Source organism: Eretmochelys imbricata, chromosome 4, assembly GCF_965152235.1.
Source record: "Eretmochelys imbricata isolate rEreImb1 chromosome 4, rEreImb1.hap1, whole genome shotgun sequence".
NCBI classification, from domain to species: domain Eukaryota; kingdom Metazoa; phylum Chordata; order Testudines; family Cheloniidae; genus Eretmochelys; species Eretmochelys imbricata.
The window spans coordinates 77573197-77590048 of NC_135575.1; the positions used below are offsets into that span (position 1 = coordinate 77573197).

Below are 16852 nucleotides of genomic sequence, written 5' to 3' on the forward strand. Positions count from 1 at the left end.
CCTCCCCGTCTTTCTTGCCAGGCCGCCGAGCGTTGGTTGTGTGCTGTGGCCTTGAGCTGGAGCCAGCGTTTTATTTTTGGACTGAGCTAGCCGAAGTGTTGAGTTAACTTGTTCTCTGCTCTCTTTCTCCTTCCCCCTTTGGCCTCTCGCAGCCTGCAAAAGAATCTTTCACTCCCCACTCACACCTTTGACCCTTCCCAAATTGCCCTACGATGCTTGCAACAGTGTTAGCAATATACAATGCTGATCTGCCTCCCCCAGGGGACCCCCTGGGGGGGTGGGGGCCCTTGGGGTGTGACACCACAGCCTGAACTGCAGCCTGAGCCTGAACATCTACACTGCAATTTTATAGCCCTGCAGCCTGAGCCCTGTGAGCCCAAGTGAGCTGACCCAGGCGAGCCATTGGTGTTTTACTGTAGTGTAGACATACTCTAAAACAGTGTTTCTCAACCTTTTTGATACCAGGGACCATCTTGCTGCCTTTCTAAACTGTGTCAGGGAGATTTCAGGGACTGGCGCCACTCCACAGACTGACTGGTCATTGAGCAACGCTGGTCTAAAAGACCCTGGTGGAACAAAGAAGGGGAGGTGTGAGATATCAAAGGCTGCCTGGTGGAGAGTCTCTGATAGAGAGAGACTCTGCAGCAAGCAGGCTGTTTCTCCTAACCCCAAGATTAATGAATTTATCAAAGCTTGTAAGGAAATGTTAAGAGTTAGGTAAGGGGAAATATACATATAGACCTTCATTTTTACCCTTTGCTCTGCATAATCTGTACCTTTTGAGTGAATGAATATGTTATGATTTCTTTCGAAGAAGCTGTTTTTGTCACTTTTAGTGACTGCTGTTGCAGGCTCCTGGAGGTAAAGAGTTTACAGGTGCCAAACCCAGTTGACCCTGTCATATTAACACTCTTGAGAAAGAGATGTTGCAACCTAGAGATCCAGTTCCAAAGTGACTGGAACACTGGATTCCACCCTGGAGACGGGTGCAGGGGAGTCAGGCCTGTCAGGAAGGGATGCACCAAGAGGAACTAAAAGGGATCTAAAGTGCAACTTGCCCGGTAACCATGGCCCCTGCTTTTGAGGAGAGGACTGAAGTACTAACTAATATGTGAGGATGATACTGTTTGTATGTGGAGCTGCAGCCTACTGAAAGGAGTGAGCTGTCTGAAATTTTTACTTGAGTTTGTTATTTTAAACAACTGAAAATGCTCAGAGTCCATGTGTGGCGCCTTTTATTCTGAAGTATGAGAAAAAAATAAAAATCAATAAATGGAATCGGTGTTTAGCACATGAAATGTAGTTTACAGTTATCTGGTTTAGAACTTAAATGTAATCAACCAGGCAGCACACACATTCCCTACAGAAATACACAGATCAAGCAATATTTTAAATTATTTAGTAGAGTAATAGTCTGTTTAAAGTTTCTACAGATGATTGAAAAACTCTGATTACTTTTGATCCTTTTCTGTTTTTAGAGTTCGGAATGAGCTGCTGATATTGTCTGGTTACATTGGTGCTTTACTTGCTATTAGAAGACAGTATGCTAGCATTGTACCTGCACTTTATGAATACACAAGGTAATATTAATTATTTACCTACTTGCACTGCAGTAGCACCCAGAAACCTTGGTCAGGATTATGGTACATAGTAAGAGAGCCCCTATCCCCAGAAGCTTATCAATCTAAAGTCCCATTCTTGCAATGAGCTCATGTGGATTTACTCCTGTGCTCACCCAGAGCTCTATTGGCTTCTTGCATCGCACAGGCACAAGGGTCAGCCTGAAAGCAGAATTTGGGCCTCAGTCAAACTGTGTGAAAGAAAAGATTGTCCTGAAAGAAAAGATTGTTTTTATAAGTAGATAGGTATTCTAGATCTTGTCCTTGCTTTATCATAAGTTATCAATTGTACTTTGTAATTTTATTTGACTGAAATTGATTTGAGAAATAATACCAGGATGAGATATTCTCTTTTATAATAGAAACAAGAAGCTAAGGAAAAATAGGTAGGTAATAACCTATTTGTGGCAGTTCAGACATCAAGCTTTGAGGCGTCCTGGGACTCACAGAATCCATATAGGTTTCAGGAGAACAAGGACCCTCTAAAGCTGTATTTCTTTAGCCTGACCCTGCAAGACCTATAAAATCCACCATAATCTGACCTCATAGCTTTTTATGCTCCAATCCAACAAAGCACATAAGCACGAGATGTCCCAGTAAAGTCAAATGGCCCTGGATATATGCTTAAACATAAGTACATGCATGCTTGTAGAATCAGGGACTGAGTAAATTGAAAAGCTGTCCCTCTTTTCTTGCTCTAGTATATGTAAAATTAGGTCCAGTGTTAATTTTCTGAAAATTCCTATGTCCACATGTACTCAGTCAAGACAAGGTTGTTTCAGATATTGTGCTAAATCACTTTACTGTGACCCACTTAGCCGTCCAACATCCTCAGATATTGTATTTATCATTTCAGCATACATCAGTCAGTACCAAGACACACAATTCCTATAAGATTCAGTAAATGTCATTTTAAAAAAAGCATATACAGCCTTAAAATATAGGCCTCAAAGGAAAACTCTGCCATTAAATCAAGATAATTATATGTGAAAATATAAAAACTAATCATTCATAAATTTAACTCTAGTGGTATAGCAAAAATATCCAATTTTATGGTCAATTCAACATTTACTCAGACAGATTGATACTGCTAATTTCTAGTTTATTTTCCCTTCAATTCTAACAATGTATATTTTCTTGATTTAAATTTTTTCTGTAGGAAGATATCTTAATTCATTTTTATTTCTTTTTTTAGTCAGCTTTTAAAACGAAGGGAGGTATCTGTACCCCTGAAAATTGAACAGCTTTCTGAGGAACTAGATGCTTGGAGAGCTTGTACTCAGTTAGTCAACAAGTATGTGTGAAATGTAAAGTTATCATAATAGAAATTACTATGATTTAAATATGCTCATTGTAAATAAAATGTTTTATCCCATTTTTTCTTTGTAGAATATGAATATGTCAATTTATGTAAAAATTAAGATACTTCATTTTGAAATAATATTGTTTTTGTTCATCTTGAGGTATACTGCAAATGAAATGCATAGCTTAAAATGAAATATATTTTACTCACAGATCTACTGATGAATTGTCATATACCCTTCCATCCGAATCACAGAGAATGGTTTATTCAACATTGGTATCACGAATAAAAGAAGAACCTCTTAAAGGAATTATTGGACTGGATTACGTCACTGGGTCTAATCTTCCTAGTCACTCAGATGTTCACATCTCTTGTCTGACAGGGTTAAGGATACAGGTACCATTTTATGGAGCCTGAGTGCTTTTTTTGGAATACTTAATAAAATAACAATTACTTTAAAGAGTCAAACCAATTGTTTTCAAGTGAAGAGGTGGAATAAAAATTGAAAATTGTTGAGGCTTGCAGCATTCTCAAAAGAAAACCTCTGAGGAAGGGGAATATTGTTGGAATATTGCTTGAGTACCCTGCACTGGCAAAAGCTGCCATTTTGTCTTGAAGGACACTGTCTTAACTACAGTAGGCTATACAGAGAGAAAAGAAAAAATTCCGGAGGAAAAAATGTTTGAAATCCCCAATTGGAGCAGTCAAAAGTTTTTAGTCTGTATAAGGAATAGAAATTTCTCTTAGCACGTGCTCTCTCATTTTTAATGTATGTGATCTATTGCCAACCTTACCGTGGTTTGACTTGAAAACAATTAAAGTTTTATTTTAGACTTCACACTGTCCTTAATGTGTTGTGTTATAATGTGCATTTCTAGAATGCCAACCACTATAGTACCCAGGAGCCATTACATGAATTAAAAACATACATCAGTGATCCTTCAGAGGACAGTTCTCGTCGTCTCCCCATAATTTAATAATATAACGGATACACTTTCAAACATGACAATCAGCTTTCAATTACATTTATCACATATACAGTGCTTTGTGATCAAAGTAGTTAACGTATTTTAATCCTCACTACATCCCTGTGAGGTACGTATCATTATTATTGCCATTTTTACAGATAGGGAAACAGAGACTCTCAATTCTGCCAGGCATGTTTCTCCAGACCATGCTGCAATTTGAAGACACTCTGGGCTTGTACACTCCAGCGTTTACTTCGGTATAACATAAGTCACTCAGGGGTGTGAAAAAGCTACCCCCCCCCCCCCGAGTGACAAGCTCTCCCACTGACATAGCTGCTCAGAGAGGTGAAGTAATTATGACAACAGGAGAGTTTACATACTCAATAGCCACACAGGAAGAATTCATTAATGATAAGATAGTTTGTAAATATGACAATTATTATTTTAAAATGTATCTAACTCAGGAATTTAGGAAATATGAAATTTGGGCTTGCAGATTTTTAGGACACATCTGTTTACCTGATAAGTATAGCATTATAAATTGAGTATGACAGTTTTAATCAGACTTGATTATAACAGGTATAACTTTTTAATGTGGCTGTAGCTATCACATAAATTAGCATTGTATTCTCGATTCATTTTCATATCAGATGAAGTAAAAATGTGCATTTGCTAGACTGCATCTCTTCTGGAAGTATGGGGACATGATGTGTATCTTTTTCCTCCCCTCGAACATTCACAGGGTCCAGTGTTTTTCCTTGAAGATGGAAAATCAGCTATTTCACTGAATGATGCTTTGATGTGGGCCAAAGTGAATCCCTTCTCACCATTAGGAACAGGAATACGACTCAACCCATTCTGATAAGACTTTTTCCTCTGTAGTGCTTAAAACAAGTAACATCCAGCAGGTTAACATTAATTTAACCTTGATTGTTGAAGGACAGAAAGATGGCAGTTGATTCTTCCTGAAGGACAGTTATTTGAATTTTGCAAAATGTAAGTGAGAAAATGAAAAATGGATTTTTATAAAGTTATATAATAATCCAAAGAAAAAATGTCCTTACATAATTGACAGCCATGGTTGTTTTTTTTTTTTTTAAGACAATAATACTGATGTCACACAACATAAAAATATTTCAGTAAATTTTGGTGAACAAATAGTAAAGCAAGTAAAGAAATATCTGAACATTACCAAAATACTAGGGTAGCTGAAACTGAAATTCATAAGACATTTTTAATACATCAGTACGCATTTATTTATGCTTTTATGAATTGCCACTGAGATACAGCTGAGTTTCATACATTCTGTATTCCCTTTTATTTGTATCTAATACTTAGTAAAATGTGATTCTAAAGAGTGATAGTGTAAATTAAATGACAACATAGTCAAAATACTTCAATTTTTAATTAAAAAAATCTTTCCATACAACAAATATTTAAGCTTTAACAGGAAAAGAGAAGTCATTTTGATGAATATCTAGATTAGGATAAATTATTATATTTTCTAAGTCCATCTTTAACATTCCCCCATTATATTTTAAATGAGCACTAAAATGTGTTTTATGAACCTTATTTTTTTAATAAATAGCTTGTAAGTAATAAACAGCTTATTTAATGAAAATTATTGAAATACATTATGTAAATTAAAATTCTTGTTTTTTAATTTTGTATAGATTGTAAAAAATTGTATGGTATTGAGGAACTGATACATAAGTATGTGGGCATTGCTTTATTTAGTTAGATGGTTAATTCATGTCTAGTATTATGTACACAAATGTCCATGAATGAATTGGAATCTGAAGGATTGACTCAACTGCCACTCTATTCTTTAAATCTTTGGTAATATACTGAAGGTTTATACTGCTGTACTTAAATCTTTTAAATAATTATAAATATGTAGTAAAACTGCATCAATTTGTGGAAGTTGTGCCTTAATGTGGAACCTCAGACAAATCTATTCCCTTTTTAGACACTGAGGAAGATAAATTATTTTTTCATTGTTAGGTTTAGAGTATAAAAATTGAGTCAAAGGGCACTTTTTACATTAGAAATATGTCTGCTAATAGTCTTTGTGAACAAAAATTATGTTGCATTTGCTTTAACGTAGTCCTTACCCTATGTGGGGGAAAAAACATAAGACAAAATATTGTAAAGTGTGCATTTACTGTTACAATATGTAGTCGCAACTGTCAAAACATAGCTGCATCAATGTTTCCCAAAATAATTTCAGGTTGTTTGCTAAAATGTGATTTCATTGTCAAGCAGAACTGCTCAACTATAGTTATTTCCCCTTTAAATTAAAAAAAACATTTCTGATGTCTTCACCTTCAAATAATTGTGTTTTGTTCTGTACCGTGTCTGAATTTCTCTATAGCTTTCCAGGCAAAAATATTTCAAGCCATACAACTTTTATACTCTGTAACAGGTGCTCTGAAAAAATCTCTTGTAATCTTAATGTTCTTGTAATAAGTGTTAAACTAATAAAATGTCTCTACCAAAGTCACATGTTTGTCAAAATGACGAAAAACATGTCAACTATTTGATATGTTACTAAAAATTAATCTTATATCAAAGATTGTAAAAATCAATGTACAATAGTTCAAGATACAAAAGGACACCAAGTATAACTGTCTAATTTATTCAACTCATCACATCACAATGTGCAAAAAGTTTGACCACATCGTCATTACCCATCTTGCACCAATGCAATCTGTAAATTGGAAAATTTCACTGACAAAGAACTTGAAATATTAAAAACAATTCAATCTAGTACGTAATCAAGTCTAGGAGGAGGCTGACCTGTAAAAACAACTATGGTAGCAAGTCACTGAAGGAAGCTGTCTAACAATGGGGAAACTACAGAGATGTATATTTTAGATACTGTTTTGTTTAGTGATGATTTCGCTTGTCACACTTCCACAAACATCAGATTTCCAATATGTACTTTGTTTTGGCATTTACTAGAAGAAAATAATGCTCTAATTTAACAGACACTGAAACCAATCAGGCAATTCGCTCCCAATGGATATGGTCAAAGAATTATAGAGATAAAGTTGATCTTGTACGTTTTCAAAGTTGAGGTCTCTCCAACACTTTTTTTCAGTGTTCAGTTAGAATCCTTTTGGCTAGGTGCCTGGAGCTGCCGCATTTATACATCCGCAGTAAAAGAGCATCTGTCAGCTTGTTTCACCTGGATTTCTTTGAAATGAACGCCACTTTTGCCTCTGATTTCTGGACGTCCTCGGTCTAAGAAAAGAACCAATTGAATAATGCACCCATGTACTTTTGCTGCTGATTTATTATCATACAATTTAACTATAAAAACATGTCCTCTGGAATACAATGAAATTTATCTCAAACTGCCAACCACAAGTCTTGTTTACACATAGGGAGTGTACCCATTTAGCTATACTGGTATATAGTTAAACCGGTTGGTTGTACAATCCCCTTAGTATGGATGCAGTTAAATTGGTATAAAGTTGCTTATACCAATATAGCTTATTTCCATTGATATAAGCACCTTTAGACTGACAGAACTGCAGCCATCCTAGGAGTTGGACAAATTTAGCTATCCTGATAGAAAAAAAAAATCACACCTCTAACCAAAACAGTTAAATCTCAACAAAAACTGCAGACCAGACCACAGTATACCTCAAACTATCATAGGAGATTTGTTACTGGACTCTTCTATAATACCATGATCAGGATTCCACATGAAATCACTCACTAGGAGACTCTGCTAATCCACTTCCCATTTCTATTGGAGATTGCAAAGAACAGCTGAACTGTGATACAAAAGTCATTTAGACTATTTAATACCATTATCATAGTATCTGAGGGCATCACTCCAATATATTTATCCTCACGACATCCCTGTGAGGCAGAAAGTACTAGGTGACAGAAGTGAGGGTGAGCTGTAATAATTTATCAATTATACTTTACATGTGTGTCTGATAGAGGTTTACTAGATGAATTCAAAGGGTCAATTCAAGAATAAGCTACCACCACTTAAGGGGCCTGTTAGGGTAAGCACGGTTGATCCAGGGTACTGGAGTCCAGGATCTGATCTGGCAGTGGGAGAACTGCACAGTTTCATCCCACAAGACACTGCACCTGAAGGGGTGCATTCAGACAATGGAGGGGAAGAAAGTGGTGCTAGTCCTGTAACCATAACATTACTACCCCCGTTTTTTTCCCCTCACAAACAGGGACCACAGACATAGAGACCTGCCAAAAGTCACACACGAAGTTTGTTGGAACTGAACCATTGGGGAATTGAACTGTTGTCTCCTAAGTACTAGAATAGAGTTCTAACTGCTGGACCTCCTTCCAACTCGTATCCACCCTTGCACAGCTCTGACCAGTTTAAACACTGGTCCACTGTGGCCTTCGAACATACAAACTGTCTTGGAACCTTTTCCATTTAACTAGTTACAATTTCTTAGGGGTTTTACATATCCACTACTTTTTTCTTGGTGAGGAAAAGCTTCAACTAATATTCTCAAAGGTTCACTGTCTGCCTTCAAGATATAAATACAAAGGCTATCTATGCAATCAGGGGCACGGCCTACTGTTCTTACTCAGGCAAAATACCCATTGACTTCGTTGGGAGTTCTGTTTGAGTAAGGACTGCAGGATTTGTCCATTGGGGAGCAAATAAAGAACATCTGTTACCATTACACTGGAGAAGGAACTGCCTTCAGACTGTGCTACTAAGTATGGTGGAAGTTCTGAATCGTAAGCCAAAACACTATGGTGTGGAAGAAAAGCAATTTCGACTCCTGAAATATAAGCAGCATCTGTAGATGCTGCCACTGAGGCTCAGAAGAACTTTGTGGAAGCAATGTAGTTATTTTCTAATAAGGTCCAACAGTTTTAGTAAAAAGACCACTTATCCATGTAATAAATGTAAAATAAAATTTTTAAAAAAAACACACTCCAGTGGAAGAGACTGAAATGAAAGCTTACTTGATATAAAAGAAAGTTTCTCTCTCTTGATGTTAACCACACTCCCAGAGGGGTCTACAGCAGCTTGATGACGAACTGCACGCTCTGCCAAGCTTGGTTTAATGTTAAACCGCTCTTCAAAACACAATTACAATTCATTCATTCATTACAGTCCACATAGTCATAGCCTTCATACAATTCTTCAGTGATTTTTTTTTATTTAAAAGACACTCCCACCTATAAAATCTAAATAAAGAAACCAAGATCATCACAAACTCTAGCAAAAGAAAAAAGTGCTCTGGCAAAAAATACCGTAATTTTATTCAGCAAAAGCTATACACAAGGGGACACACAAAATAAGTTTATGTGGTGGTGGGTTGTTTGTTTGTTTGTTTGTTTAAGAGTTTATGATATGTTTTAGTAATCACATTGTGGGAAGAGTAAGGATATGTCTACACTTAAACTGCTACAGCAGCAAAACTGCATCTGCTCCACTGTAGACATTACACTGATGGGAATGGTTCTCCCATTGACAAGGGTAATTTGTCTTCCCAAGAGGCAGCTTCTAGGTAAATGGAAGAATTCTTCCTTTGATCCAGTGCTGTGTACACCCAGATTTTGGTTGGCATAGCTATGTCTCTCAGGGGTGTACATTTTTCACACCCCTGACCAACGTAGCTATGCTGATGTAAATTCCCAGTGTAGACCAGCCCTTAATCCGAGATAGGTCTTATCCTTAAATAAGCATGAGAAGCTGTTTTGCAACAGATTACAATGTGCTTCTCTGAATAGCCAGGTGTATTAGTGCTGAGTTTGGCCAACTAAATAAAGCACTTTGAAGAACAAAAGCAGTATTATTTTTTTGTTCTCATTTATTACTTGACACAGAATATCCGCTGTCATTATAGAAATCCAAACTTTTTGACCCACAAGTTTAAATTTAGACAGATTTTGACCATGTGTCTTTTCTACTGACAATCCGGACTGATGTTCCCATTTGTGCCATATCAATCTGAGTCCTGTAATATTTTCAAACTTTAGCCGTATACTCCTAGAAAATGTTGCTTAGAGCAGCTAACTTAGAGCTTAAGGCACTGAACATGTAATCACTTACTTGTGACCGGGGGAGGGGGGAAGAGGGCTTAGGCTACCCCCACATGGTGCCATGGTCACCGTGCTCCAGTGGGATGCTGTGGGAGTAACTGTGTTCCTCAGATGTATAAAGTGGGGAGTAGGAATAAGGAGGTGATGTTACCTCTGTATATGGCTTTAGTTAGACTGATTCTGGCATACTGTAACCAGTTCTGTTGTCCACATTTTAAAAAAGATGTTGAAAAACTGAAAAGGGTGCAGAAAAAAGGCACAAAAATCACTTGAGGGATGGAAAAAATGCCTTACAGTGTGATATAAAGAGCTCAAGCAGTTTAGCTTATCAAAAAGAAGATTTGAGAGGTGACTTGTTACAGTGTATAAGCACCTTTAGGAGATGAAACTACCAGGTACTAAAAGGGATATTAATGTAGTGGAAAATGGCATAAGAACCAGGAAGCTGAAACCAACCAAGTTCAAATTAAAAAATATTTGTGCCATATTTAGAACAGTAAGGATGGTTAACCATTAGAACAAACTACGAACGGAAGTGGTACATTCTCCATCCCTTGATGTCTTCAAATCACGACTGGATACCTTTCTGGAAGATATCCTTTAGTCAAAGAAGTTATGGCACTTCATACACAGGTAACTGGGAGAAATTTAACAGCCCTTGACACACGGGGGTCAGACTTGATGTCTTATGGTTTCTTTTGGTCTTAAACTCTATGGATCTATGGTAGTAAAGTTAAACACGTGTCAGTGTTTGCAGGATCAAAGAGTAAAGATCAGCTGCTTTTTAGCAAATTCACCTAAGATCATAAAAAGTGAAAAAGAATTAAACAGAATAGTTAAGCAAGCTCAAAGTATGTATTTCACCTTCCACTCTTGAAGGCTTACTGAGAACATTTGAAATATGGGCCAACTCACCGCATTCCCCAGGCCCACTGTCCAATTAAGTTAAATTAACCTGATAAGTGAAAAACTTAGGTTCAATAGTTCCCTGTTCGTATGTTTTTACTAGCAGGAAATCAGTAGAGTACCAAGGAAAATCTCTCTGCTCCAGAAACACTTAAACTATTTAGAGTTAAGCCAGCTAAAGAAGTGATCATGGCAGCAGCAGCTTTTAATGCAAAGGAATGGCAAAAAGTGAATGAATCACTTGTAAGTAATATGGCAATGGTGGAAACTTTATCTGTTATTTCAGCTATATTCCATCATTATATCACTAATATCATCTAAGTATCACTGTTCACTTTGAATGCAACTGGCTGAAAATGTTTCCTCAAATGATGTAATCAGAAAGTGGTATGATGTTTTCTTTATAATTTCCTAAGCAGTTGCTAATCCTCTTCATGTTACTCACACCAATAGTTCCACTACCTTCAGTGGGGTGACAAGTTGTAGTTAAAGCAAGCATGACTTGGCCCAAAGATCATTCAAATATTTGCCTGTTTTCCATTTTCAATCATCAGACTAACAAAGTAGGACAGTGAACATGGGAAACAATCAGTTGCACTATGTACATCAGTTTTTTATACTTGCTTTGAAAAACCACTCACTTGGGTTCTCTTCCCTCTCTACCAGTCTCTGTTGCATATGCATATTGATGATAGCATTAACCTTTTGTCTATTTTTGTTAATGTTGGGCTCTATCATTATTTCTGTTAGCTTAATGTTGTTCTTGATAGCCTTTGAAGCTGTTGACCTGGCAACCATCGGTAACTGCTCCTGATAATAGTGGTCTGTAAAGTCAACCTCATCCTGAATATTTTTAATTCTGGGGGGGAGAAAAAAAAAGCAAAATGTTAATGAGTCAGTTACGTTACTACTAATAAATACTGAACACATTATTATACTCAACACTTTTCAAGATACTGGTTACATATTACTAAAGAATTCTTACAATTCCATTGTGTGGAATTTATAAATGGGGAAACCTTGACACAGAGATAAGCGATTTGCCCAAACCCACAGAGACAAGTCAGTGTCCCGGCCAGGAAAAGAATACAGGAACTCCTAGTACTCAGTCCACTAAACCAAAACTCTCAAACGTTTTTCCAAAGTATGGACCATTCTTAAGAGAAAGCCTTCTGTGAGCCATCTCCACTCACATTCCGATTCATGATAAAACACATATAAGTCACAGCTGAAGCCAGAGAGCACCAAGAGCTTTCTACAGCTGTCTAACCTGGAAGCCGAACATGCAGACACTTGCTGATGCAAGTTACTTCACTCAAGTAATCATGTGACTAAAGCTGTTCACATGCATAGGACTCTCCACATCTGCCTAAAGATTGCACAGCAATCGGCACTTCAGGCTAACCCCCTATGGTGTGGACTACAAGGGAGGCTAATGTAAGGCTACTTATGTCAGCCCTATGCCACTCCCGTGCTGGGGAAATTCTCTTGCAGCTCACTTATGCCTTCTATATGCCACCAGAGTGAGTCATGGGGCCAAAGTGGAGAGCAGAATTTGGCCATATGAACTTATAAAGCTTGATTATTAGAAACTCATTGTGTTGTCTTGTAATTCTCTTGGTGGACGGTAACACTTAACTCACAAATCTCTGAAATCCACTGAAGGGATCAGGGGCATCCATACAAATGTCCCTTAACACCATTTTGCTGCCTGGCCCCAGAAACCACACTGACAGTGGCTTCCCTAATTATGGCTGCTGCTGTAACCCTCATCAGCGGAGCTCTAAACTGCAGAGCAGTAAGTAGGTGCTACACACTTTGTCTACAGTAACATACACAAGGTTCCACGGTATGCTGAGGGGTTAAGAATCTAGCAGAACTAGATCATCGTCAACTCCATCCACAGAATTGGGGTTCTGCTGGGTTGGGGAAAATTAAGCATGTTCTGAAGAAGCAGCACTCCCTCTTGCACATCCCCCCGTTTAGCTCAGTGGGCATAAGCTCCTTTACGCTCACAGAATTGGAGGAGAGCATATGGATCTATGGTTTTATACTTATAAACACCATCTGTTTTATTAATGGGTTTGCTCTTTATACCATTTTTATTTAGTGAATTTCAGGGCTGCTAAGAAATATGCTGATAACCACTTTAAAGAGATCCTAGGTAATACTATGTGCTCTGTAAGCTTTCACACACAACACTAATTACCTCACTGTCAATTAAACAACTTTGCTTTTTCAATGAATGAACCAGAGCAGGACTGTGGTGATTTTTGTGATGTGGGCAAAGGTTCACTAGGAATTTAAAAGTTATTTCTCTCGTGAAGCAGGCATCAGATCCTGGCCCTACTGAAGTCAATGGCAAAACTCCAGTAGACTTCACGCCAAGGCTTCAGAAATCTGAAGGTTTTGAGTAATATTTAGATACTACTCATTAATATGCTACTAAAATGAGTCCTTTACAGAAAACCTGATACATAATACGCTTCTGTAAACAATAGCACCCACCGTCCGTTTGTCAGCATTGAGTAGATGTCTTGTACCAAAATTTCTGCTGCTCCCGGTTTACAGTGAATTGTCCCATCTATTAGTTCTTGGACAGGCTTCAATTTTCTTCTGGAAAAAAACTATAGCAAAAAATAAAAACAGAGAGCATTTCAGTTCCTATTAGTTGAGAGGCACAGGTCTATCCTTCCATGCTATTTACTTGACCTGTGATCACTCACTTTGTTTTCTCTCAGCCCCCTTCCAATCCAATCCCACTCAAACCCTCACCCCTTAACCAAAAAGGAACAGCAATTAAAGAAAATATGCAATATTATGGGTGAGAACTGGAATATAAACTGAGCAAAAATTCAACCTTTTTCTTCCCAAAAACAACTGGAACCCCCTTAACTGCCCAACCTAAGAGAGTTGGAATGGTTAGCAATACAAAAACCGCAAGGCCAAGATTTAACCTTGGGTGCCTCACCATTCGCACGGCCCGGCGCCGGGAACAAGTCACCAGGGCTGGCCAGGTGAGTGACGTTTCGTCCGTTCCTCCAGCGCCATCCCCGCGGAGCTCGGCAGCGGCCCCCGGGACTGTCCGCAGGGACCCGCGGAGCGTGCAGGGCTCAGCCGGGCACCTCCCGCGGCCAATCAATACCTGGGGGAGGGGGGCGGAGCGCCAAGGGGCCGCCATCGCTGCACCAACTTTCCGAGCCCGACGCGCCCGGGGCCATGGCAAGGCAGGGCTCACACGGAAGGAAACCTCGAGCGCTGGGTGCTCGTTACCAGGCGCACCGTCCCCGCTCCGAGCCGCTGCCCGGGTTCGTGCCCCACGGCGGGGCGGCCCCCTCACCTGGCCGAGCTGGGACCAGTTGCTGAGCTTGGTGGCCAGCGAGGCGCCGTTCTCGTAGCTGTGGCTGTGGATGTCCTCGGGGTAATACCAGGAGAAGATCTCGGCGATGAGGTAGCCGTTAGAGAAGTCCCTAGAGAATAACGACAATAACGGTAAGGCGGAGGGCGGGTGGCGCGCGCAGCGGCGCGCCCGGCTCGGAGCCGCCCCGCCCCGCCCCGCCCCCTCTCACCGTCGGAAGTTCCTGGGGAAGAAGCTCAGGTCCAGGCTCTGCAGCCACCTCAGCACGGCGCGGGGCAGCCCCGTGCGCTTGGGGGCGTGCGAGTACGACATAGGGGCGCGAGAGGCTGGGACTGCCCGCGAGCCGCAATAGGGCCCCCTTTCCCAGTGTCCTCTAGCTGCTGACCAGTTACCAAGCAACCGCCACAAACTATGGAAGTAGGCGGGGACTCATTCGACTCCGCCCACTGCCCACAGATTCTCCCAGGATGACTAGGGCGCGCACGTGCGCCAGGCAACCCGTGAGCAGTATTGCCTGAGTGCGCACGCGCCGTGGTCGTAGCTGGAAGCCAATGGACGGCCGGCAATAGCGGCTGCACGAAACTCTGAGCTACCAGCACGTTATTCGGAGTCTGCGGCTAGCGCTCTACTGGCCGAGCTGGGCAGCGACTGCCGTGCCAGGGGGCGCCATCGTACCACACAGGTCCCCAGGTAGGCGCCTGCGGACCGTCATGTGCCCGTGCCCCAGGTGTTAGCTGTGAGCTCCCCGTACACACCAACAGCATCCCCCTGTACAGACCAGCGTCATGCACATCAGTTACCAGCTCCTCTGGGTGTTTTAGTCTTGATCAGTTGCTACTGTGTTTACGCGTCTAGAAATAGCAGAATTAATTCATCTGAGATGTGGTACAAAAGCACATGCCGGCTGTCTAGAGATCTGATTCTATCTATTTAGTCTCTTTGCAGTGTTCTCCCTTATTTTGCTAGATATCCAAAAACATTAAAAAGTTGATTTTTTTAATACTATCTAGGTTAAGAGCTAATGATTTTACAGCCATTAGTGAAATTATATCTGTGCATCCACCTCTTCTCTCTAACCCACTCAGTTTATCTGAGTATTAGCCTTTTGGCTCGTCTCAAGACATGCATCGTGTTGACTGCCAACAATCATGACTTTGAAAAGGACACTTAGTCACTTTTAAGGATCCATTCACCATGTGTTTGTCCACCTTAGTCACGTACATTCTGCCGTCTTACTGCACTATCTCCTTTCTTATTTCTTAGATCTTGCAATCTTATTCCAAGATTTTTTTGTAATTAGGCCATATCCTGAATTGTTTTACAAGCAAAAAACCCACTAAAGCCAATGGGCTTGAAAGTGTATTGATTGTACAACTGTGGTGTTATGTTCTGTCCAAAATGTCTTGTATGGTTCAGACACAACAAATCCTGCATTTTGGCATGGGGTTAGACTAGATTACCCTTGCGGTTCCTCCTAACCTGATTCTACTATTACGTTTATTTTCCCCCCTCACACTTGACCACTGTCTGATTTTTACTTCTAGATATTTAACTGGCTATAAAAGCAGTATTGATCAGTCATTCCATTATCAGGCTTAATGTTTGCAGATTGCACAGAACTTCGAAAATGGGAAATTCTGCATAAGGGTAGGTGACCGGGTATCTGGTTTTCGACCGGAACATCTGATTGAAAAGGGACCCTGGCAGCTCTGGTCAGCATCGCCAACCGAGCCATTAAAAGTCTGGTCAACGGTGCTGCCTGGCTAAGGCAGTCTAATCCCTATCTGTCCTGGGGCACGATGCTACACCCTGGAAGCGGCCAGCAGGTCCAGGAAGCTCCGCACGCTGCCCCCACCCTGAGCACCAGCTCCACACTTCCATTGGCTGGTTCCGGTCAATGGGTGTTTGGGGGGCGGGAGGGGGGCGGTGCCTGTGGGCGAGAACAGTGCACGGAGCTTGCTGGGCCTCCCCACCGCCTAGGACCTGGACCTGGACCTGGACCTGCTGGCCACTTCCAGGGCACAGTGCAGTGTCCCAGGACAGGCAGGAAGCTTGCCTTAGCCCCACCGCTGCACTGCTGACCAGGAGCTGCCCAAGGTAAGCCCGCACCCCACCCTGAGCCCTAAACCCCCAGCCCTGACCCCCCAAACCCAGAGCCCCTTCATGAACCCCAAAACCCTCATCCCTGGCCCCAGCCCTGAGCCTGCACCCCCAGCCTAGAGCCCTCAGCGCCCCTACCCCCCAACCCTAGTGCCGCAGGCCAGAGGCCCCTCCCACACCCTGAAACCCTCATCCCTGGCCCCACCCCAGAGTCCTCACCCTCACCCCAACCCCCTGCCTCAACCTGCAGCCCTCTCTCACATTCCGAATCCCTCATCCCCACCCCCTGAGCCCCCTCCTACACCCCAAACCCCTCATCCCTGGCCCCACCCCAGAGCCCATACCCCCACCTCAGAGCCATACCGCCTCCCACACTCCACCCCACTGCCTCAACCCACAGCCCCCTCCCACATTCTGAATCCCTCAGCCCCACCCTCCCAGCCTGGAGCCCTCTCCTGCATCCCAAACTCCTCATCCCCAGTCCCACCCCAGAGCCTGCACCCCCAGCTGGAGCCCTCACCCCCTCCTGCACCCCAGCTCCCTACCC

At 41.3% G+C, this 16852-nt stretch overlaps 2 protein-coding genes across 3 annotated transcripts in view; one reads left to right on the top strand and one right to left on the bottom strand.

The window, feature by feature from the left end:
- Nucleotides 1–4930, top strand: part of WDR17 (WD repeat domain 17) — an 88645-nt gene extending 83715 nt beyond the window's left edge. For both annotated transcript variants that reach the window (XM_077815490.1, XM_077815491.1), the window contains exons 27-30: nucleotides 1479–1580; nucleotides 2815–2913; nucleotides 3135–3318; nucleotides 4633–4930. In XM_077815490.1, the coding sequence (XP_077671616.1) occupies nucleotides 1479–1580; nucleotides 2815–2913; nucleotides 3135–3318; nucleotides 4633–4752 (505 nt within the window). In that variant the 3' untranslated portion in view covers nucleotides 4753–4930. The remainder of the gene's footprint in view (nucleotides 1–1478; nucleotides 1581–2814; nucleotides 2914–3134; nucleotides 3319–4632) is intronic.
- An 829-nt stretch (nucleotides 4931–5759) lies between these two features.
- Nucleotides 5760–14532, bottom strand: SPATA4 (spermatogenesis associated 4). The gene is made up of 6 exons (XM_077815492.1): nucleotides 14417–14532; nucleotides 13819–14317; nucleotides 13356–13474; nucleotides 11489–11706; nucleotides 8859–8972; nucleotides 5760–7136 (listed from the first exon to the last, which is right to left on the bottom strand). The coding sequence occupies exons 1-6, from the start codon at nucleotides 14515–14517 to the stop codon at nucleotides 7039–7041; spliced, it is 1149 nt and encodes a 382-aa protein (XP_077671618.1). The 5' UTR covers nucleotides 14518–14532; the 3' UTR covers nucleotides 5760–7038.
- Between the last annotated feature and the right edge of the window lie 2320 nt (nucleotides 14533–16852).